Source organism: Ictidomys tridecemlineatus, chromosome 9, assembly GCF_052094955.1.
Source record: "Ictidomys tridecemlineatus isolate mIctTri1 chromosome 9, mIctTri1.hap1, whole genome shotgun sequence".
NCBI lineage: Eukaryota > Metazoa > Chordata > Mammalia > Rodentia > Sciuridae > Ictidomys > Ictidomys tridecemlineatus.
The window spans coordinates 30,996,097-31,021,084 of record NC_135485.1 but is presented as its reverse complement, the minus strand read 5'-3'; the positions used below and the strand labels follow the sequence as shown (position 1 = coordinate 31,021,084).

Here is a 24,988-nt window from a genome sequence, read left to right as displayed (position 1 = left end):
AAAACCGTACATTTGCATAGTGTTTTCCCATTTCCTAAGTGCCTCTTTTGTTTTTTCTCAAATTATTGTTGGTTCACACCAGCAAGTCCGTATCAGAAACTGTTTTTACCAGATTAGATTCATTCATCAAGGAAAAGTAGCTGGGATATTTGTACTCCATCTCCAAGGCCAGGAAATGCCTTCTTGCACATGGTAGGTGTTTAAGAAATGTTTTTCCTTCCTAAATCCTATGTAGTCCTCAGATTTCATTGTCTCAGGAGAGCCTTTCCAGACTGCAGCCTGGCACCTGTCCTTTGTTAACAACCGAGATATTTTCTCCCAGAACATACATATTTACATACTGATCTGAGTTAATTTTGTGATTAACATCCATCTCCCCCAATAGACTGCATACTATACTGAAGAGGAAAATAGTTTTTGTTGACTAACTGTCCTTGCATCCCTGCTTCTAGCATAATGCATGGCGCGTGGTAAGTATGGAATGTGTATTGGTTGATAATAGCACTATAAAAAGGGCTATTTATGACATGAAGTGATTAGCAAAGTATCTAATTCTTAACTTTGCTAAAGGTGCAGTTTGGTTCAGGTCAGGAAAACAGGACTGTTTTAAGGATTATATAGAGAATGGGAAAATAAACAAGCAGAGAAATGAATTACAGTAGATGGGGTAGAGAGAGAAGATGGGAGGGGAGGGGAGGGAGGATAGTAGAGGATAGGAAAGGTAGCAGAATACAACAGTCACTAATATGGCATTAAGTAAAAATGTGGATGTGTAACCGATATGATTCTGCAATCTGTATTTGGGGTAAAAATGGGAGTTCAGAACCAACTTGAATCTAATGTATGAAATATGATATGTCAAGAGCTTTGTAATGTTGTGAACAACCAATAAAAAAAAGAAAAAATAAATAAATTTGAGCCTAAAAAAAAAAAAGTTATATACAGTAAAAGATGTGCATGTTTGTAACTTTTGTTCAAGCCTTCCCAAGCCTTCAAGCATGCAAGAGTGCCTTTCTTTGGTTTTCTCTCTACTTCATTGGTATTTGTTTCATTGTACTATTTATTTATCACCTTGGTGTTTCAGCTTATAATTTAAGGTACATTGAAGACGTCTTCCCCCCTGCCTCAACACCCAAAGGAAGATTGAATTGTAAAAATACTTTTTAAGGTGCTGAGAAAGGCATGGGGTGAAGACAAATGTGTCTGGAGGGAGGCACCTCTTGGTATTTCAGGACAATTTAAAATAAACCCACCCCTTTAATTATACCAGAGTAATGAGCCTTACCCACAGTATGTGAAAATATAATTAAAAATGTATTGTGGACCAGCAGACCAGGTTGTCAGGTCATTATCTGAATTATAAAGTTGGAAGTAATGCTCATTAAAGGTTACTAGTTTGGAAAGGTTAGGTTAGAATTTAGAGGTTTTGCAAATACGAAGTTTTTCCATTTGAATTATGCTTCAGAAAGCCTCTAGCCTTTAGCCCTTTCTTATAACTTTTTGTAAAATGGCAATGCACTTACAGAAATGTGCACATAGCAGCCTAGCTTGATGAATTTTTTCCATTCTGTCACGAACCAGTTCATTGCTGTGACCAGTATCCCTGAAGCTACTCTCCTTCATCTTCATCTTCCACCCCTGCCCCCACTACCATCCTGACACACAATGTTTTTTCCTGTTTTTGTACTTTACGTAAATGGAATCATGCAGTATCCTCATTTAACCTACTATAATATAATGCATTATCTGTCTAAGTGACATTCCTGATAGCAGACTCATTGAAAACAAGGTCTGTTTTTAGTTTCCCTTGTTATGTATCTAATTGGTAAACTGGCAGTTTACTGCTATTTCTGGGTCCTTACTGTTCCTTTGAGAAATTTCCTCTCTAAATGCAGGTGTGTGAGTGTGTTCATATGTGTATGCTTTTAAAATGGTTAGTCAATTATGTCATGCCATGCCCTGCACGTTAGTGACTTCTCAGTGATATGTCTTGATGTCCTTTCCATGTGGGCGCACACAGTTCCGCTTCATGTTTCCTAATGGTGGCATTAAATAGATGTATCATAACTTAATGAGCCAGTTGTCCACTGACTATCAGTTAGGTCATTACCAGGTTTTTCTGATTGTAGAATGATAGCATCAAAGTGAGTTTATCAGTAAAATGAATTCTTGTAAGTGAAATTGCTGAGCAGTAGAGTTTGATGTATTTTGAATTTGCTCAGATATTTGCAAATGGTCTCCTAAAGAGTTCTGTCAGTTTTTACCTGCAAGATTTGAGTATTCTTATTTCCAGCGTCCTTACCTTAGATTATATGTTCTCAAGCTTGTTCATCTTGGTATTCTGATCTATGAGAACCAGTCAGTTATTGTACTTAGATTGCATTTTGTTTAGTTTCCTATGAGGTAAGTTAATTATGTTTATTGGGCACTTATGTTTCTCTTGGCACTTGTTCCTGTCCTTTGCTCATGTTCCTGTAGCTTGTTCTTAGTTTTCTTAATGATTTCAGGGATTGCTTTGCAGATAAAGGAAAATTGTCCTTTTATGTCATCTGTGATGTTAATTTGTTTCTCATTGTTACCATATTTATAGTAAATTTTTTCTTAAACAGAAGGTTTTCATTTTTATGTAGTTTATGTATGTTTTTTTTTTCCTTAGTGGCTTCTGAATTATAAGTGTTTAGTGGGGAAAAAAGCAGTGGAAGGCTGAGGCTGTGGCTCAGTGGTAGAGTGTTCACCTAGTATGTGCGAGGTGCTGGGTTTAATCCTCAGCACCACATAAAAATAAATAAATTAAATAAAGGTATTGTGCCCAACTACAACCAAAAAAAGAAAAAAGAAAAGAAAAAGCCATTGGAGACAGACAGCTTTGGCTTGGCATGGGGAAAATAATTCTTAATAAATGTTTATGGGGAATGTGGTTAAGCAGGAATTCAAATTAGAGTCAGAAGTAGTGGGATTGACTGTGAATATAAACAAAAATTTGTACATAATTTGCCAACATTTGTTTAAAATTTTGAACAGCTTTTGGAAGAACTTTCAATGTTATGATAGTTTCCTTTTATGCTTTGTTATTTGAGGTTTTAATTTCTCAAATGATTCCTTTTTGTTTTTTAGATTGCAAATTATAAACTATTTCCTGCACCATTGCTGACGCCCAGTGATCCATGTCAGAAGTACTTCCAGGTTAGATACATTTTCACATATTTCAATACAGAGAAGCAGTTCAATATTAAACTCTTATAAAACATATGAGACAATTATTTTAATGTTAAACTCATAATTTGCTAAAACAACATGCTTCTGGTTTTCATTGTTTTTTGCTAATGGAAGAATGAATATCCAAATAAGGTAGAAGGATCAATGGAACTTAATCATATTTGTGTAATAATTTCACAAGTCATCATGTAAAAATATTTTGGTTGACTATTATAAGAAATTAAAACTGAAATTGTACCATCTAGCACTGTGAATTATAGCCTGTGAGCTTTTGAAATATGAACAAAGCAATAGGTGTTGGCATTGAATCTTGGTTTGCTTCTTATATTGTGAAGTTTGTCTAGAATAGAATCCCCCAATTAGTATTCTCCTTGAACCTAATGCTGATTAATTTCAGGTCTTCAGAAAAAAAAAAACCAACTAATTTTATTGTATGTCCCTTTTTTTGTCTCATGATAGCTGTCAGTCTAGACCCAATATAGTGTGGGATTTAATTCATAGACTCATGGAAACATAACAAGGAAAAAAACAATTGCAGTAGCATTTCAAACTGAACATAAGACTACATGTGTAGATCTGTTCATTCCACTTTTCTTAGGAAACATACCATTCAGCAAGTTCTCATTTTAAATAAGTGCACTTAACCAAGGATAAAAAGATATTAATTTCCTTACATTCTAAAGTGAAATTTGTTAAATATGTTCAAATCCTTTTCTCCTTTACATAACACTGTGTGTTACATTTCAACAAAGAAGTAAACAATAATCATAGTGAAATAAACATTAAGTTCAGCACAGGCATAGGAGTGGCAAGAAATACCCTTTTTATTTAAAAAAAAAGTCAAAAAAATAATATGACAAACCTAAGTTTATAATGAAAAATCAGGAACTTAAAGCTGATTCTTCATGCTGTGATGATTTGGGGAAGGGATAGGTTTTCTTTATAAATACATATTTGATTAGGTATTTTAATTTTAGAAACTCAAGACAAATATGTATGCCTTTTATTTATTTATTTGGGTAACAGGGTTGAACTCAGGGGCACTTGGCCACTGAGCCATGTCCCCAGCCCTATTTTATATTTCATTTAGAGACAGGCTCTCCCTGAGTTGCTTAGCACCTTGCTTTTGCTGAGGCTGGCTTTGAACTCGCCATCCTCCTGCCTCAGCCTCCCAAGCCTCTGGGATTATAGGCATGCGCCACCATACCCAGCATATGTCCTTTTAAAAAATAGATTTTAGGGGGCTGGGGCTGGGGCTGTGGCTCAGAGGTAGCACACTTGCCTAGCATGTGTGATGCACTGGGTTCAATTCTCAGCACTGCATATAAATAAATAAAGGTCTACAACAACTAAAAACATTTTTTAAAAAAAAATAGATTTTAGGAAGAAAACGTGCAATCGAGTCCCCTATTGCACTGCAACAGTTCTGTTCCTGTTTCTATTCTTCAATAAATTCTACTGTTACACTAAAATTAAAAAAAAATAGATTTTAAATATTGAGAATATTTCTTTTTAGGAGTCCTATAAAATCTTATATTATGTTACAAATAGACTCAGTATTGAAGCATTAAAAGAGTAAGGCTGACAAATATATAAAATGATGTTTTTTTTCCTCATATGGAAGGGAAGAGTCAAATAACTTCCAGAAATTTCTTGCTGTGGCTGTATATTGTTAGGATGATGTATTCATTCTTTCTGCAGGGATTCAGATTGCTTTGTTCCTTGGTAGTTGTATGAGATACTGAAACAGTTATCCAACGTGATTTTTAAATAACAGCTGCTACTATCATGCATTGATATAGAAGGCAACAGTTTTTACAAGGAAAGCAGTATTCTTATCTCAGTGGAGTATCTTATTCCAGGATTTTTTTTTGTTTGAAAATTAAAACAGCAGGTAGTGAGCAAAGATTTTTCAATTCTTGGGAGCTCTGACTACAGGCTTATATTTGCAACTAAGAGCATGTCTGACGTGTTTGAAAAGACAAATCTCCCAGAATTGATATTATTACCTGCCTGGAAAATGCCTTTTGACCCTTCAGAATTCAGCTCAGGAGTCCCTTCCAAATAGTTCTTATCCCATAACATAGTCAAGTTGTTACCCTATTTCAAGGACTTTGTTATTTATTATTGTGTAATATTTTCCCCTTTGGGAATTGACTTGAGACCCAGCTTCTCAGTTACCCAAGGAAACACATAATGTTTCCTTTATAGCTCCTTCCCTACTCTTTTCTCCTATACCAGTGTTCTCAAGCTTGGTCGTTGGCCATATTTATCATACTTGGCCATAAAAGTCTAGAGCTCTATTAAAAAATAAATTCTTCAGAAGATGGTGAAGCTTTTCTAAGGAGTGAAAACAGCTTAAAAATGAGCAGTGAAAATATCCTCGGAGTAAGCATAGAATTTCCCAAAGGGACTACTTTCCAAGGTCTTTTTATTTGAGTGCACAAATTCTGCCTTGTGTTTCCCAAGTAACCAGCCATCACATCTGCCAGGTGTTAGGTTGAAATACCAGACTTTCCCCCACCTGTAGTTTCTTTTTCTCCCTGCCTACCTTTCAGGACTCAGCTTAGTAGTCCTTTTGTGGGAAACCTCCCCTGGTCCTCTCTGTTTATAAGACCCATGTTCCTATAGGGCCCTCTGCCTACTTCAGACTTCTGAGTGTGTGTAATAACTTCATCTTTTTCATCACAGACTCTGAATTTTTTAAAATGTGGTTTCACGGTTACTTTTTTTAATTGACAAAAGTTCTTTGTTTATGATGTAAAATTTTGTTTTGAAGTGTATATATATATATTGTGGATTGGCTAGTCTGAGATAGTGAAGAGCTGATCAAATGTCTTAAAGAAAAGTTTTTTTGATCCATCTGTCTGGAGTCCTCAGTTCTACAGGGAGCTTGAATGGAGCGAGCCCTCAGGCAGTTCAGTGGAGCCCACCGGGGGCCCCCGAGGTGGGTAAGACCTAGCTGTTGGAAGGACCCCTTTATCTTTGACCCTGTGATCAGCCTGTGGAGTTGCTGTCTCAGTACTGGGAACCTCCCAGGCTCTCTTCCTGTGATCTCCCTGACCCAGGAGCTCAAGCTGCTTTCTAGTACCTTTTGCTTCTTTTGTTCACAGAGAATTTCTTATCATTTTTATCACATTGAGGGTTTGCTTTCATGACTAATTTCAGGAAACCAGTTTTATTTTGCCTCTCCTTCCTAAGAGGAAAAGTCTGAGTTTATTTCTTTTCCTTAATACTTGGAGGTCCAGTTCAAAAGGCAGCATTCCTCAGGGTAGGCGATTTGTTGTTAACTCCTCAGTGGAAATGAAATTGTACAGCAGTAAAGCAAAATTGGAGAAAACACCAAGTCTCATTCAAGAACGGGGCAAACGTCGGGCTTCCTTGGGCCCATCTGTCAGCTCATTTCCAATTTTACAAGTGTGTCATGGTAGGAGAGGGAGAGTGAGCAGACTGTTGCTGAACAGAGAAGGGTTTCCTGTCATTACTGACAGCTTCTTCTCTGAAACAAGTCTGTATGTCTTAAAAAAGAGAAAAGGAGGCGGGGAAGCCATGTCTAATTGTAGGATCTGGGACAGGTCTGTACTGTGAGCTGGGTTAGGGTTTGGTCTGCCTGGCTGCATCCGTGTGGGGGCCTTTGTGCCTAGGTTTAAGAACAGCTGTGTATGCCCTGAAATTAGACTCATCCTGACTTTCCTAATTTTGCTTAGGCTTCTTATAAAATACTCCATGTATTAACTAGGGCTCTTTTAGTAGCAAAATAAAAAGAGAAAACCCAGCTCAAAATGGCTTAAGCAAGATAAATAAATAAGTCCATTGACCTGAGAAGTCCCGGGCTCTCCCGTTCATCATGCTTTACTTCATTATTCTAACAGTGCCATTTTAGGACGTGTTTACTTTCTGTCTCTTGGTTCTGTTTTCTTGTTAGATTCACACTTATGCAGCAACCCCTTGAACTTCTAGGCTTAAATCTTCTAATTTTCAAAAATGAAACGAGAACACCTCTTATTCTAGCAAAGGTCTCATGACGGGTTCTATGTGGGGTTACATTCTTTTCCTGGAACCAGCCACCAGAACTGTAGGGGATTTGCCACTCTGGCTGTGCCCCCTGAAATAAGAGTGCATCCATCTCTGCCTGAAACATGTGGGCTAAAACCCTAGAGCATAAGTTCCAAGAAAGGAGATATTTTTACTTTGTCAGTTTTGTTCACTGCCACATCCTCAGCACTTAGAAGCATCTCTGGCACATGGTAGAGCACACACACACACAAAAGTTGGTTGAATGAATGAATGTGTGTCAAGGAAAGCTGATTCTCCCCCTCCCCAAATTGCAGAACTGTTAACAGAGAAGGAAGGTGGACATGCCAGGCTCTAATAGATGTTTCTCCCTTGTACATGCAGGACAATGAGGACAGTAGTAATAGTCATTTTTGTCACATTCTTAAATCTGAGTCTACCTCCGGAATAGGAATTGAGTCTCTTGAGTTGATGTTGAACCTTCCTGAGTCACACTCAGGACAGCACGATGAGTCGATTTGGAGGTGATGGCAAAATCATTTGGGGTCCGTCCCCTTGACAAATCCAGGAGGAGAGCCACCTCTGTACTCACACCAGCCCTGCTGGTTAGTGGCATCTTGCTTATTCATTCCTCACCAGTTCTGCTTATTTTGTTCACTGTTGTGTTCATGGCCTTGAGGGGACAGCCTAGCACATAATTGGTGCTTGATAAATAGTGAGTGAGTGAATGAGTGAACAGAAAAATATATTGAGTGCTCTCAGTGGCCAACTTTGAATAAAGAACTGGGAATTCTGCAAATAAAAAAATGAAAGGAAAATGTAAATCAGAACCACAATGGAGATACCATTTTATTCCATCTAGGACCGCCATAGTAAAAACGAGATGATAACGATTGTTGACAAGGATTTGGAGAAATTGAAACCCTTTCCCCTGCTGGTGGGACTTGTAAAAATGGTGTAGATACTTTGTAAAATATCTGGCAATCCTCAAAAATTTAAATGTATGCAAATGTATGTGCACATGCACGCGTGTGTGGGGGGTGGCATTTACGCAGGTCGGATATCTCTTATTCAAAATTCTTAGGATTAGATGTGTTTCAGATTTGGAGTATCTGAATATATATAATGAGATGTCCTGGGAATGGACCCAAGAATCTAAACCTGAAATTCATTTATGTTTCCTGTATACCTTGTGCACGTAGCCTGAAGGTAATTTTATATATTTTTAGTGGGTCTGCATTTTGACTGCAACCAGTCCCATGAGGTCACATGTGGAACTTTATACTTGTGGCATTATATAGATACTCAGAAGGTTTCAGATTCTGGAGCATTTTGAACTTCAGATCTTGAGATTGGGGATATACAACCTGTCGTTAGGTAGATAGAGATGGAAAGCGTGGTTATATTAATGATCTCCACAGGAAAACTCAGAGTAAGGGGTGAAGTCCTGAAAGCAGGCAGAGAAGAGGTGGGAAGGGGGCACTTGAAGTATTAGAGAAACATTTTCAAGCAGTATTGGTAAGACTTTGGGAAGATAAGAAATGCATGAAGGAGTATTCTAAAGTTTCTAGCTTGGGAATCTAGGAAGTTGGTGATGCCACGAGTTTTCTGAGTCCAGCCCGGGCTTGAGTGGATTTGACTCTCCCCATCTCCCCAATCTGTGAGAGTAATAGACCTGTGTTCTTTGGTCTCAAATGTGTAGTTAAAATTATATGAGGCAACTTAAAATGGGACTGGCTTAAATGCATCAACTTTCAGAGTGTCAATATAGCTTCAGTACTGGGGAAGGAAGGCTAAAATCATCCTGCATGTAAACTGGAAAAATCAAAAGTGGGTGGGATCTTAGGATGAAAGGGGAAGAGAGCTGTCCTTTCATTTTTATAGCCACATAGAACTCATTTTTCTCCATACTTTGTTGAATTATTGTGCTATGAATAACCATTCTACTTAATTCTCTTCTGCTCATTGTTCCTAACAATGCAGATGCTAATTATGATGCAATAAAGGTTCGTGGAAGGCCCGGAACTGGATGGTAGGATGCCCAGAGCAGATGCACACCACTGCCTTGGTTGGGCCCCAGGGCTCGTCAGACCGAATAGGAACACTTCAACAGGACAGGATGGCAGCTGGTGAACAGTCTTTTTGGCAGAAAAGTGCACCAGTCTGCTCAGGGTCACAAGACATGAACCTGTGGCTCTCAAAAGTCTTCTTCTTTATTATTAATTAATTAATTAATTTTAATTAGGTATAGATGACAGCAGAATGCATTTTGATTCATTGTACACAGTTACAGCATAACTTTTCATTTCTCTCGTTATACACAATGTAGTTAGTGTCACGCCATATGCGCAGTCATACATGTACCTGGGGTACTGATGTCCATCTCATTCCACCATCTTCCTACCCCCATGCTCCTTCCCCACCACCGCCCTTGCACAATCAAAGTTCTTCCGTGCCCACCACCCCCATCCCCTCCCGTTATAGATCAGCATCCATTTATCAGAGAGAACATTCGGCCTTTGGTTTTTTGAGATTGACTTATTGTGCTCAGCATATTCTCCAGCTCCATACATTTACCTGCAAATGCCATTATTTTATTCTCTTTTAATGCTGAGTAATATTCCATTGTGTATATATACCACAGTTTCTTTATCCATTCATATCCTATTGAAGGACATCTAGGTTGCCTCCACAGCTTAGCTATTGTGAATTGAGCTGCTATAAACATTGATGTGGCTGTGTTACCACAATATGCTGATTTTAAATCCTTTGGGTGTAGACCAAGGAGTGGGATAGCTGGGTCATATTCCTAGTGCCGAGACCGAGGAGCAAGATAAATTGACATAGACATTATATTGCAGGATTTTATTTTAATCCTTACTCAGATGCTGTGTGGAGTTAAAGTTGAGATGATGTTTGATCACCCTTTCTCTTTGTGCTATCATTAGCTAGCTTTTTCAACGAAGGAAAAGTGAGTTTTCCATTGAGGCCATAGTGGTAGTTCCCTTTCAATATTTGATAAGAAACTCAAGAATTATATCTATATTATTTTTAATCATTTTTAAAATATTCATTTTTTAGTTGTAGTTGGACACAATACCTTTATTATTTATTTATGTTAATGTGGTGCTGAGGATCGAACCCAGGGCCTCGCCCATACTAGGTGAGCACTGTACCCCTGAGCCACCACCCCAGCCCTATATTTAGATATGTTAGGTCAGTATTTCTTGAGATGTTAATGAAACAGTTGCCTTTTTCATGTTATTTAAGGATTTCTCCTACAAATGTTTATTAAGCCTACTGTGCGCTAGACTGCTGTGCTGACTGATGGAGGTCAGTGCGGGTGGGAGACTCCATCAAATTAAAAATGACAGTGAAGCAGAGTGGGTGATGCTGTAGTAGAAATGTGCTTAGGCAGACCACGGAGCCCTGGAGGGCAAGAGAAGCCTTCACCTCTACCCTGAATCTCAGAAGAAGCGCAGGATTGGCTGGGGGGTAGGGATGCTGAGGACATTTGGGAAGACAGGGAAGGTGACAGGTATGATCATAGTGTCCATGGGCCTCTGAAATTGTGGACTCAGGTGTAGAAGATTCGACTCTTCTAGATCTCTCACTCCCTTTACTTCACTGGTCTTCAGCCTGGGTGGCACAGTGGAACCACCCAAAGAACATTGAACACCCTGACAGGCCCAGTCCCAGGGTAGTTGAATCAGAATCTTTGGGAGTGTCCTTAGGAGTAGAACCGGGGCATCTGTATTTTTTTTAAAGCTCCCCAAGGAATTCTAACTTTCTGCCCGTGCCTGTTCCTCCACCTTTCTGAGGCTTTTGATCCCTGACCTTTTTCTTTCCCTAGCTCTTGGCTTCTTTGAGTCTCATTCTTCCCTCATTCTCTGCTTTACCCAGGTCCTGGAGTGCCTCCTCCTCTGCAGCATAACTGAAGCCTTCTCCTATCCCCCTCTGTGACTGTGTCTAAATGTGGTCCCTCTCCTTGGTTCCCTGCTAAACTCCTCTACCCAGCCTGCTTCCTCCGGGGAGGCTGTCAGTTTGTCTTTTCCTCAGTTTTATCACTATAGTCACTATAGTGACTTATGCATCTGTCCCTATTCTTATTCCCTCCTGTCCCTTCTCATGTCATTTCTCTTGGGCAGGGCTGACTCTTTCCCATCTGCTGTGGTCCCCTTCTCTCCTCACCTGGATTCTACCACATTGGCCGATTCCTCCTTTGTGACCACTCTCCCCTCTCTCCTGGCTTCTGCTTCTATAGCCTCTGAACAGTAAAACACGACAAAGATGCTCGTTGTTAAAAAACAAAAATTTTTCCTGTGACCCTGGATCATTCTCCAGCTACCATCCTGTCCTCCCCAACTTTGTGGTAGTAAAGCTCCTTAAGGGTCACTCTTTGCCCACCTCTGCCATTATCCTGAAACAGATTTGTTGGAAGTCTCTGATGTCCTTCTAGTAACTCAGTTCACCAAACTCTTTTCCATCTTTGCCTCTAAATCCGGGTGGCTAATGTAAACTTCATTTTCGTGTCCTGGTCTGCCGCTAATGAACTACTACTGAGCGTTTAGTCCTGCAGTTAGGCATGAAGACGCTGAGTCTTAAAGTGGACGATTTGTTTGTGGGTGGGAGCTGGCTGGGGAGCCTGCAGAGCTGCAGGCTGCTTTGTTCTTACACAGCCCACTTTTTATAGGGCAGTGGGAGGTTCGGTCTTAACTATGGCAGAACATATTGAAAACAACCAACTGGTTTGCTAGTACTAAGAAAACATTCTCCCCAGTGACAAAACAGGATATGCTCTCATGACATGTCAGGGAACATACATCCAAAGCATGTAGCAGATAGTACAGTTGGGGCCTGATTTTTCTCCTTAAACAGGGTCATCGTGCCCCACAAGAATTAGCCTAGTGTGAGGAGTTATTGCTGTCCTGCCATATGCCGCATTCCAGCCTCCTTGACTTCAGCTCATAAACAGGAACTCCCAGGTGCGGATTCTTCAGGGTGCACTTTCCATGACCTCAGGAGATTGGACCCCAAAACTGGTCAGGAGATGATTGACCAGAGCTGGAATTCTTTTGGAAAAAAGCTACTGTCCTCTCCTCACTGTCTTAGCTGGACTGTAGCAGTAACCTCTCAACTGACCTTAATGTTTAGGTCTTGCTTCCCTTTGATAAAGAGCAGAGTCCATTCTAATGCCAGAAAGTAGGAATGTGGAGATGGAGCCAGCCCTGTGAGTGGTGAACTTATCAATCAGGGTTCTCCAGAGGAACAGAGTCAGTAGGATTAACATTTTTCATACATACATATTCATACAGACATATATATATATGAATGATTATAAAAGGGGATTTATTAGATTGGCTTGCACATTCAAAAGCTGAGTAGTCCCACAAGGGCCATCTGTAAGCTGGAGAACCAAATGAACCAGTAGCTGCTCAGTCCAACAAGCTGGAGTCTTAGAACAAGGGGCACCGGTCATGTAGCCCTCCCTGGAGAGTTACTGGTCAGAAGCTGCTTTGGAAAAATAAAGGAGCAGAAGTCAGCAATAGACACTCTGCTAAAGAGAAATTCAGCTCTCATCTTCCATGGAGTCCTCCTTCTGGATTTGGCTCCACCTGGACCCCATTTTATTGGACTGTGCCACCCACATTTCTGGTGGGTATCTCCCTGACTCAGTTTGCTGTCCCACATGACCAGCCTGGAAACACCCTATCAATACACCAAGAAATGTTATTTTATTTATTTATTTTTTTTAATATTTGTTTTTTGGTTAGACACAATACCTTTATTTTGTTTACTTATTTTTATGTGGTGTTGAGGATCGAACCCAGGGCCTCGCACATGCTAGACAAGCGCTCTACCACTGAGCCACAATCCCAGCCCCAAGGAATGTTATTTTAAAAAATGTTTTTATTAGTGCATTGTAGTTATACATAATAGTGGGGTTCATTTTTATCACATTCCTAAGTGCATATAACATAATTTGCTATATTTCAGGCTTTAATACTTTTCCCCTTAACCTTCCTAACCCCCCTCCGCCCCATTCCCTTTACTCTGTTGATTTTTCTTCTGTTTATTTATTTACTTTTGTATATTTTTAGTTATTGATGGACCTTTATTTTATTTATTTGTATGCAGTGCTGAGAATTGAACCCAGGGCCTCACACATGCTAGGCAAGCGCTCTTACCACTGAGCTACAACCCCAGCTCATGTTAATTTATTTTTAATTGGTATATTATAGTTATATATGAAATTGGAATGCCTTGTGAAGTATTCATACATGTACATAGCATGATTTGGTCAACTTTATTCCCCAGTTCTTCCCTTTTCTCTCCCATCCTCCTTCCCTCTTGGTTGCCTGCCTCTACTGATCTCTCTTTTATTTATGGGAGATCCCCTTTTTAATTTTTTTCCTTCTCTCTAGCTTCCTCAGGAGAGAAAATATTGAACCCTTGACTCAGGGAATTGCATTTTTTTTTTTTTTAGTGATATGGCCATTGTGATTGTATTAATTCTGCCTCTCCATGAACATGGTAGGTCTTCATCTTCTAAGGTCTTCTTCCGTGTTTTATAATTTTCATTGTAGAGGTCTTTTACCTCCTTAGTTATATTTAGTCCTAAGTTGTTGTTATTGCTACTTTCTAAGGCTACAGTGAATGAAGTAGTTTTCTTGATTTCTTTCTTGGTGGACTCATTATTGGAGTAAAAGAAAACTATTATTATTTTTTTTTGTATGTTCTTCTTGTATCCTGCTGCTTTGTTGAATTTGTTTATCAAATCTAGAAGTCTTCCCAGAAGCCTCTGGATCCTAGATATCTCTCCGTCCAATCAAATTGATAGTTCATATTAACCATCACAGTGAATGTGATACCTCTTTCTTCCTCATTCCACTGTTTCTCTGATGACCATTGTTGTTTTGATCTCTTACTTTACATTGCTTCTTTAATGACTTTCTGCCACAGTCATCTCCTTCTTGGAGAATGTGGTGGTGGAAGATACCAACATAAAGACAAATATGCCTTACACACACTCACATATACACCATAGCCTCAAATTCATTCTACACCCTACTGCCTCAGAGTCAGGCCCAAGTCTAGAGCACACCTCACAGAACCCCTGGCCAGCTCTTTCCCTTCTATGTGCCACCTCTCCTTTCATGTCTTGATTGGCACAGGATCCTCAGGTGATAATCTATCCTTTTCCCTTCAGATCTTCTACACCCCAAGAAGAGAAGACCATTTCCTCTTCTCACCTGTCAGCCACCGTCTTAGCTGATTTCTATGAATATTGTGTGTCTGTCTTCCACAGAAACAAAAGCATGCAGGAAAGGAGGGAACTGTAAAGTGGTAATAATCTCTAGAGTGTTTTGAGCTCTTATGATATGCAGCCATTAGGTTAAATGCTTGACAAGTCATCTCTTAGTCCTCAGCAAAGCTCTGGAAGGGGTGGCTACTGTTATTATCTCCATTTTTATAGCAAAGAAATGGAGAGTCTTAAAAAACTTCCTTTTTGTGTATGTTGAAAGTATCTGGTCTTATTTCTTAGGTCCCATGATTTCCAAAGAAAAAAAAGCTAAATATTAGGTTTTAAGCAACTTTATAAGATTTTTATTTCACTTAAATAGAAATGCAAATCTCCTCCCTCTGAACTCTTGAGGAATTTTAATTTTTTCGTAGTGAAACCCTGTGCTCTGTCTCTTGGGTACAAAGAAGTAAGGGGTGCTCAGATTTATTGTTCCACATTGTGCCAAAGCTCTCTGCAGGCCTTTTCACTGTCAATCCTCACATCAACCATCTACAGGAAATACAGAGCTGAGTGTGCACATCCACTCTGTGCAGGATGGTTCTGTTCTAACCCAGCCTTCCCCTCCCAAACCCACCATGATTTTTAAGCAAGGGAGAGAGTGACCTGGTCACTGAGAGGGATCCAAAAGCCTTGTGAGAACATGGCTAAAAGTTGTGGTATGTCACTTAGAGGATATAAAAGCTACTTACATATTAAAATCACCTAGAAATTCTGATGACATTCTTTCTGAAAATGTTTATAGTTACAAACAAATGAAATTTTCTCCCTAATAACATGCTAGAATACAATACCTAAAATCATAAAACAGCTTCACAGAAGTTGGTTGCTATGCCTTTTAGGAAGCTAGCAGGTTTCCACTTTCTCATGTTACTTTAAATTCTCAAGGGAGTGGACCTTGTATCTATGCTGTAGATACATCTTGGGGAAAAGTTTATGTGAGTTCATTCTGGGGTTTGCTCATATCAAATACTACTCTTGAATGAGATTGAATTATAAATTGGAACATGTTTTTCATAACATGGTAGTAGTGATCAGTCTTATTTTTTTAAAAAAAAAAATCAATTTCCCGAGCATTATTTAAAGGGAAGAAACACACTGCATTCTCTATTCCTATAAATGAGACCGAGAAGCTGAAGTCATTCCTGGGTCAGCAGGATTTATTATAATTTTAAAGAATGTGGCCTCAAATCTAGCCTCTTTGGGTGATAGCCCTTAGCTATCTTATGAGCCACATGGTCATTCTGTTGCAGATATGGGTATTGCCTAGAGCACATGGACATTGCCTAGCTTCCTGGAAGATTCGAGAATGAGTGACTCTTCTTAAATTGCCCAACTTGAGTATTTGACAATGAAAAGATGACTCTAAGCTCCCAAACAGGGAGAAATTCTTGTCCTCCTCTTCTGTGAAGATCCCTGTTTTGCTTGGGGGAGGAAGAGGGAGTTGTCAGAATAAAATTTCAAGAATGTCAGGAGCTGTGCTTTGGTTCTTCTGCCCCTGGTGTGGAGATCACCAAAGTTGATGGGGAGGGCAGAGGATCAGATAAGAAGGAAGCCATTGCTCAGAAACTGAGAAACTTGAAACCTTTGGAATTCTTCCTGATGAATTTTGTTCTCTTCTAGTCTGAAAAACCTTTCTTTCTCCCTAACAAGAGACATACGGAATAAATCACTGATGGTGCGAACAATATCTGAGATAAATGCAACTGTCAGATAGCTTGCCAGGAGTTCTGCAAGGGCATGTGGTGACTGTAGACAGCTGAGTCTGTATTTTAATTCAGTGGAATATATTCAGATGCCTTTGGGGACTCTGTGACATGTTGTCTGTGGTCCAGGGCTCAAGGCTGCATTTTTAGTAGTAATACTGCTTGTGTTTATGTTCTTGAGAAATTAAGCCATTTCTTCAAAATTTCTGTTGGGCACAAACAGCGAGCCCAGGTCAAAAATGTTCATGAAGACCTGAGCAAACTCTAATGGAGGTTTGGTTTTCCAGACATTCGGAACACTTTTTCTAAACATGGATGTATGGAACATCACTGAACAATGACCTCTCAGGTTCATTAAGAAAACTGGAGCCCCAGAGGAATTTTGAGCAAAGTTTTTGTTTTTGTGGCTGGAAGGAACTATAGAATACAAATGTGATATAAATGTTTGGAAAGGGGATGATTTTCAGGTTATGAAAACTGAAGACCAACCACCAGAAGGAAATGCTTTTATATGAATTCAAAATGCTTTTTTTTTTTATTCCAAGTAAAACTTAGATCCTCAGCTGTCTTAGCTTTTCTAAAAATTGACTTTTGGGTATCCACATTAAGCCTTTCATTTGCTCCTGTTTAACATAGGAACTGATTATGAAATAAGGAGGGGAAATGGGTCAGTTCTGCAAGAGTGTATTATGCAGCAGAAGCATTGATTCTTTCAATTTTCCTTATAAAAATGTCGGCTCACGCTGCATACTAACTCATGCCATCAGCACCAGCATCTAATGACCAATTTTCCTTTTCCCCAGGTGACTCAGGTGCGGACACCTTGGCAGTGTTTATGGCCAGCAGCGGAACCACAGACGTCGCAAATCGGAACAGCCCAGCCACACCACCAAACACCCTTAATCTCCGTTCTTCACACAATGAACTGCTGAATGCTGAAATAAAACACTCAGACACCAAGAACAGCACACCTCCCAAATGCAGGAAAAAATATGCACTGACTAACATCCAGGCGGCAATGGGCCTCTCGGATCCGGCTGCACAGCCCCTCCTGGGAAACGGCTCAGCCAACATCAAGCTGGTGAAAAATGGGGAGAACCAGCTCCGAAAGGCTGCCGAGCAAGGGCAGCAGGACCCCAACAAAAACATCAGCCCCGCTGCAGTCATCAACATAACTTCTGAGAAGTTAGAAGGTAAAGAGCCCCACCCACAGGATTCCTCCAGCTGTGAGATTTTACCCTCCCAGCCCAGGAGAACTAAGAGCTTCCTAAATTACTATGCAGACCTGGAAACCTCAGCCCGAGAACTGGAGCAGAACCTTGGCAACTGCCATGGGGTCGGGGAAGAGAAAGCCCAGCCAGGCCAAGGCCAGGCCCCTGCTGCCATCATCGGGAATGGTGACTTGCTGCTGCAGAAACCAAACAAACCCCAGTCCAGCCCGGAAGACGGGCAAGTAGCCACAGTGTCCTCCAGCCCAGAGACCAAAAAGGATCATCCTAAGACAGGGGCCAAAACCGACTGTGCACTCCACCGGATCCAGAACCTGGCGCCAAGCGATGAGGAGTCGAGCTGGACAACATTGTCCCAAGACAGTGCTTCCCCCAGCTCCCCAGATGAAACAGGTACCCCTGGGAGAGGTGTGGCCTCAGGTGCACTTCCTGTTGGTGTTTTTAGTTATGGATGGAGTAATTCTCTAAGCTGACTGGAAATGCCCTTTTCCAGGCCAACAAGAACATGATAACATTAATAATAACATTAATTAATAATAATTAATTAATAATAACATTAGGTTAAAACTGGGCAATTTGTATGAAGAGCATTGTTAGACCCAACCACACTTTAGGTTAGTTTCATTTTGAATTGTGCATATGTTATTTGCTCTGGGAAGCATTTTTGTAAAAGAAATAGGTCTTGTTGGTTAAATGCAATAAAACAACATCAATATAAAAAGTCATACTGCCTGAGTTTAGGCGAGGTAGTGCTATATACCACCTCGAAATACAGGATTTTTGGATTCTTTTTACATAAAATAAGAAATATAGTTATTAGAGGCAAGCTATAATCCAATTAAGAGAATCAAGAGCCAGTGCGGTGGCACATGCCTATAATCTCAGCGTCTCGGGAGGCTGAGTCAGGAGGATTTCGAGTTCAAAGCCAGCCTCGGCAACCGTGAAATGTTTAACAACCCAGTGAGACCCTGTCTCTAAATAAAATACAAAATAGGGCTGGGGATGTGGCTCAGTGGTCGAGTGCCCCTGAGTTCAATCCCCAGTACCAAAAAATAAATAAATAAATAAAAGAGAGGATCAGCTATTTTAAAGTTCTCAGAACTTATTATACCCAAACTAATGAAAAGTTAAAAGTTTAAAATATTAGAAGTCTGTTCCTTAAAGACATTTTCCTTTTGACCTTTACTGGGGAATATTTGATTAGCCTCTTCAAGTGAGATTGAAAAGTGATGTTTAAATTTCTCTCTAAATGAATTTAGAAGTCTAGAATTTTAGTGGGTCTAATCGAGATCTGTCAACCTGTACTTTGGTCTATATGTGGAACATCTTTATTTATCAGAGGAGTTGCATTGTGACAGAAATAAACAAGGTCCTAAAAGTCAGCTACCTTTTATCTCATTTTCTCAGGATCCCCACTCGACTGATCAGAATGCTGGGAGATGTGGGGGCACTTTGTTATATAGAAATTCAGTGTAAACAAGATTCACAAGGGAGTCCCAGCAACTGCCCTGGTGGGTCTCAAGGCTGTGTTAACGTTGGACAGATATAACAAGTAGAACCGAACACCAGGAAAGGAAATAGCACTTTTCCAACCTATAAGGCAGATAAATAACAGTAAGGAAAAAGAGAGAGTTCAGACATTAACTTGTTTTAAAAAAAAGAAGTGTTTTTGAAGTGCCCTTTAAAGGCCTGGGGCTTTCAGTGATGGATTCTCTCAGCCTCGTGTGGCTGGATATGGCAGCAGAGAGGTATAGGTGAGTCCGTTTCATCCCATAAATGCCTGGCCCTGCACATCCTGGGAATCATAATTGCGTTCTGTAATGTCATTGAGCCCTCAGCTCTCTATTACTTTTTACTCACATAGAGAATTCATGTCCTGTACTTGATGACATTGTCACCTGCGGGTATGTGAATCTACACAAGCTGTTCCTTGGGCATCTTTCATCCAAACTCCACCTCCTGTTTTCTGGGCCCCTCTGCCTGCCTCTGGTCATGGCAGCCTTTCTGCGGTGCTTCCAAACACAGCGTGTTCTCTTGCAGTTAAATCTTAAATTAACTGGAAGATACTACAGCAAAGCCTCCCCTCCCTCTCGCTGTTGCCTCCTTCTCCCAAAGATGACTGCTCCCTTTTTGGAGGGGCTATTTTTTTTAATGAAATAATTTTTTAATTAGTTATAGTTATACATAATATTGGGGTTCATTTTGATAATTATACCAGCATGGACCATAATGTGTTCCACTTCAGTCCTTATTACCTCTCCTTTCCCTCCTCACCTCCCTTGCCCTGTTCCCTTTCCCCACTCTGATTTTTCTTTTATTTAATTTGTGGGGTTTTTTTTCCCACTTGGTATATTATGGATATACTTAAAGGTGAAATTCACTGTGGTATATTCATATATGTACACAGGAAACTTTGGTCAGATTCATTCCGCTGTCCTTCCCTTTCCTGACCCTCTTTCCTCCCCTTCAATCTCCTCTCTCTCTACTGCACTGACCTCTTTTCTATTTTCATGGAATCCCCCCACCACTTCCTCCTCCCCCTTATTTTGTTCTAGCTTCTGCTTATGAGAGAAAACACTCAACTCTTGACTTTCTGGGTCTGGCTTATTTCACTTAGCATTGTATTCTCAAGTTCTATCCATTTACCAGCAAATGCCATAATCTCATTCTTCTTTATGACTAAATAAAACTCCATTGTGTGTGTATATCATATTTTCTTTACCAATTCATCTGTTCATGGGCACCTAGGCTGGTTCTATAGCTTGGCTATTGTGAACTGTTGCTGTTATAAACATTGATGTGGCTATATCCCTATAGTAGGCTGATTTTAGATCTTTTGGATATCTATCAAGGAGTGGGATAGCTGAGTCATTTAGTGGTTCCTTTCCTGTTTTTTGTTTGTTTGTGGAATCTTCATACTGCTTTCCAGGGTAGGTTTACCAATTTGCAGTCCCACCAACATTTTATGAGTATAAAGTCCTTATCTTTTAGAGGTACAAACTAAAATAATAAACTAATGTATATAACATAGTATAGTTAGCCCTATTTGTGGGTTTCACATCTATGGATTCAGCTTACTGTTGATCAACAATTTTTGGAGGAAAAAATTGCAACTACACTGCACGAGCATGTTTATCACATTTTCTTTACCAATTGCAACTGCACTGCACATGGATAGACTTTTATCTCTACACAGTACAGTATAGTTACTTACATAGCATTTACAATGTATTACATGTTACAAGTAATCTAGAAGTGATTTCGGGTAGAAAGGAGGATGTACATAGGTCACATGCAAATACTATGCATTTTATATAAGGGACTTGAGTATCCCTGAATTTTCGTATTCTACGGGGGTCCTGGAACTCCCTGTGAAGTCCCCTATGGATGACTGTGACATCCCCCAAGGGATGACTATATATGGTAATACCAGTAATAATGCCTAAAATAATTGGGGTGAGGGGTGAAAAAAGAAATAGGATTGGCCATAAACTGGCAAGTTGTTACAACTGGGTTATGGGTTTTTGAGGGTTCATGATTCTATTCTAATTTTTTGTCGGTAAACTTTTCCATAATAAGAAGTTAAGCAAGAAAAATTAAGTAGTTTTTGTGCTTTTCTTTTTCTATTTTTATTTTATAGGTCAGTGCCTTTTAGAGTAAGGGTGACGGGGTGGTAGCGGCTCTCCTGGGTCCCTGAGTGTAGATGTTTTGGATCAGGTGTCTTCGAAACAGTGTGTCAACCGGGCCTGAAGATCGCATCTTGAAACCATCCTAGAAGCCAGACGTGCTTTCCTTCCGAACCGTTGCTTTGGGACCTCAGCACCCATTTGATTCAGCAGGCTGCAGCGTCTGGAAATAGTAACATTAATAGTTTTGGGAGCTCTCTTTTGACATAGCCTAGAGCCAGATGTGTCACCCTAGTGAGATAGAACCACTTCGTATCACAGCTCAGAGCTTCAGGTAGTAAACACCACATAGATGAGTAAGCAGAATAAAATAAATGATTTTTCAGCCTTCGTAATTCTTTGGATTTCATCTTTCCAGTAAGACACACTGTTAATGTTTGAAATGATCGCAATCGTTTGAATTAAACATTGAAGTAATGGGAAAATAAGTGTTCATTGTATGGTGTTTTTCTTTTTTGGTACCAGGGATTGAACCTGATTGGGGCAGTTGGCTACTGAGCCACATCCCCAGCCCTATTTTGTATTTTATTTAGAGACAGGGCCTCACTGAGTTGCTTAGCACCTTGCTGTTGCTGAAGCTGGCTTTGAACTCGTGATCCTCCTTGCCTCAGCCTTCCGGGCCACTGGGATTACAGGCGTGCGCCACAGTGCCCTGCTTCTTATATGGTTTTTATAGTGTATATACATTGTATAACAAACACAAATGTTAGCTATTGAGAGATAAGAAGAAATGAGAGTCTTTTAAAGATACTAGTGGACAGTGCCATAGTATGTGTATAAAGAGTGTATATTTCCTATTTGCCATTAACATTCATCTAGTGGAGTGTGTTTTATGACTAAATCATGACAAAATCATCTTTGGATTATGTGCTGTGCTTTGGGAAACTAGAAAAATACTTATAATAAATATTTATAATATTAAAAATACTTATAATAAATACTGAGGGGTATCCTTTTCTGAGTTAGAATGCTATTTATAAAATAAAATGCATTGCCTAACCTAGAGACTGACGACTTTCTACTTCCCTTCTTTCTGAATTGCCCGCTCCTGCTTTCCATGACCCTCCCACCCCAGTCATGTCTACTGTGTGCTGCTGATCATTTCCTCATGTGTAGTTGGTCCTTGGAGAAAACAAGAGGCTGTTAGGGAAAAGAAAAGTACCTCTTAACATCACATCACTGGGCTGCCGTTGTTTAGGGAGTCAGAGTGCCTGGATCCTGACTCTAAAGGGTGGTATTGTGTTGATAGTTGGAAGTGAGAACCTGAATGAGGTTCCGGTTGGGTCGGAGGCCCGCTTCCTCAGTGGCCCCAGGTGAGCACAGTGGTTCCGTAAATACATGTCAGTCAGACGGTGTGGTCTCTCTGTTGATTGCTTTCCATTTTATGTTTGCTTCATAAAAACTTTTAGAAAGGTGCATCATTTTGAAGCTTCTGGGATACTGGCGTCTGTGGTGCCAACGTGTAAGTAGGATTTATTTGAGCTTCACAAAATTGGAGACAGAGTATGATGCTAGGTGGATTTTGGTGGTGGTTGCTGGGGATGGAATCAGGGCTCTGCACACATGAAGCATATGCTCTACCACTGAGCTACATCCCCAGCTCAAGATGGATCTTATGTAATAAATAACATTTCAAGGTTAGCCTAATGCTCCAGGCCTAATGCTCCAGGCCTAATGCTCCATTGCCTTATTAAGAACATGGGGTCTAGACTCAACTTCCTGAATTCAAATCCCAGCTCTGCTGCTCACGGGTAATTCACGTAGCTTCTCGCCTATAATATGGGGGCAGTGGGCAGTGGTAGGATTTGGCATCAACCTATCATTAAAGGTTAAGTGAGAGCATCTTTACTTTAGAGAATAGTTTCTAACAAAAGTTTAATAATGATGGTTATCAGTACAGTGGTGTGACATAAAAATTCAATTTTATCTTAATTACAATTTGCCTATATTTTAGTTAAGATTATCTGGATCCTCGGGGCATTGATTGGTTCATCTTTGTATTGTCAGTGCCTAGAAGCAGATGAGTCTAAATAATTAAGTCATGATTAATTGAATAAAAATGAAGGCCATCTACATATCCCCAAACATCCCTGATGCATTGAATAGGTCATTTGTTGTTATATCTTAATCAATATCTGATTTTGGTATTGGCTGCATGCTTTATAACTTAAATGGTCCTGGGGCTCAGTCACCACAGTTACTGCATTAGGCATGCTGAAGTTCTAGGCCCTGTTCTTGGTACTTTCTCACTCTCGGGTAACACACTGGGATGAACTCTGGTCTTTGGACACCGTGTCCAGTGATTTTCCGTTGTACCACGGTCTTGAGACAGGCATATGGCCCCAGAGGCTGAACACATGAGACTTGATCCTATTCAGCATGTAGTGGTGATCTTGAGAATCTAGAAAATGGAAAATTATATTTTAGAGGATCTTTCCATGCTGGTAAGCAATTCAGCTGACCAGAGGAGATGGCATTTAAGCCATCTAGAAACCTGCCTAGACCCTCAAGCCTGCTGTTGAGTTCTTCTCAGGGCTTGCTACCTTCCTTAAAAGTTTCCACTTAGATTTAGAACTTTATTGTGTGCATATGTGTGTGCATCTCTTCACGCTTTGTGTGACACGTAGTGAGAAGCCTCGTACATGTTAACCTGTCTGCTGGTCGGATGGATGGAGCTGGATCATGTCACCCTGAGTGTTCTCTGATGTCTGCTGTGTCTGCATATCTATAGACAGAGAGAAAGTGAGCACCACTGGTAAAAATAGTTGGTAGAGCACTTGGATAGGGCGATTCTTACTTATAGTCTGGGCTCCAGGGAGGGATGAAGAACTGGGGCCGGTAACTCATTCCACCACTGTTGTCTGCATTGGCGTCCATAGGTCTGTAAGTCAGAGGAGCAAGTACCAAGGAAAAGGGCCAAATTGATTTCAGTTGCCTTTGCATTTTGCCTGAAATTGCAGGTTGAGCCACGTTGCTATAGAGTTTGAATTCTTTGATGTTTTAAATCAATTGATTTCCAGTCTCGAGGCAAGAAGAGTGGAGCTCTTTTGTAGGCTGAATAGTGCATGAGAGCGAAAGCCAAGGCACAGACCTAATTATGTCAACACGACGGGCAGCACTTCTTACTTCTGGCATCAGCTGGCCTAAGGTGTTAGAGCATTGGATAAGTTTGTATTTTTTATACTTCTAGAAACCTCTTCTGAAGGTTCATTTTTATCTCAAATGGCTTTTGGTAGTTCAACCATAAATCTTCCTCTTTTAAAATTCCGGAATATAAGAAAGGCCCAGTTTTTAGCTGTTCTGCCCTGCTAGGTTAATTTTAATCTTTCGAGCACTGATTGATTCACTAGCCTTCCTGTCTGTCTGCTCAGCTGAGAGTTCCGTGGTATGACAGGTGGAATTCAAGAAGGCAGATGTGAGATATTTCCAAAATAGTTGGGGCACACTGTGTTCTGGGGTAGATCGTGTGTTTTCTAAATGAGATTTTAGTGCCTTGAGGATAAAATGTAGCAAGATATTTCTTATCTCACCCTGTGAACTTAAGGAAGAAAATGATTTGTTCCATTGGTAGTTTTGGAAAACTCTAGACACAAAATGTGTTCAGGTAAATGTTTAAAGTTAATTTTGTGTTGCTTTCTATAATGAAGTATGCTAGATATTCCAAGGAGCAAAAAGGCTATATGATAAGGTGAGTGGCAGCAGAAGTCTAGCAGTCTCAAGACAGCAGATAACCTGTGAGTCAGACCTGGAAAAGTTTCATGAGAGCATAAAGTGCTATGAGTGGAAAAGGCAGAAAAACACAATCAAGACACAGCAAAGCTAACATTTAGCAGT

General features: G+C 40.1%; 1 protein-coding gene across 17 annotated transcripts in view; it reads left to right on the top strand.

Moving 5' to 3' along the window:
* Nucleotides 1–24,988, top strand: part of Apbb2 (amyloid beta precursor protein binding family B member 2) — a 388,124-nt gene that overhangs the window by 209,185 nt on the left and 153,951 nt on the right. For 11 of the 17 annotated variants that reach the window (XM_078021224.1, XM_078021225.1, XM_040292516.2 and 8 more), the window contains one exon: nt 17,043–17,861. In XM_078021224.1, the coding sequence (XP_077877350.1) occupies nt 17,043–17,861 (819 nt within the window). Of the gene's footprint in view, nt 1–3,114; nt 3,184–17,042; nt 17,862–24,988 lie in introns of those variants that run through there. The other 6 variants (XM_078021234.1, XM_078021231.1, XM_078021232.1 and 3 more) reach the window with 2 other exon arrangements.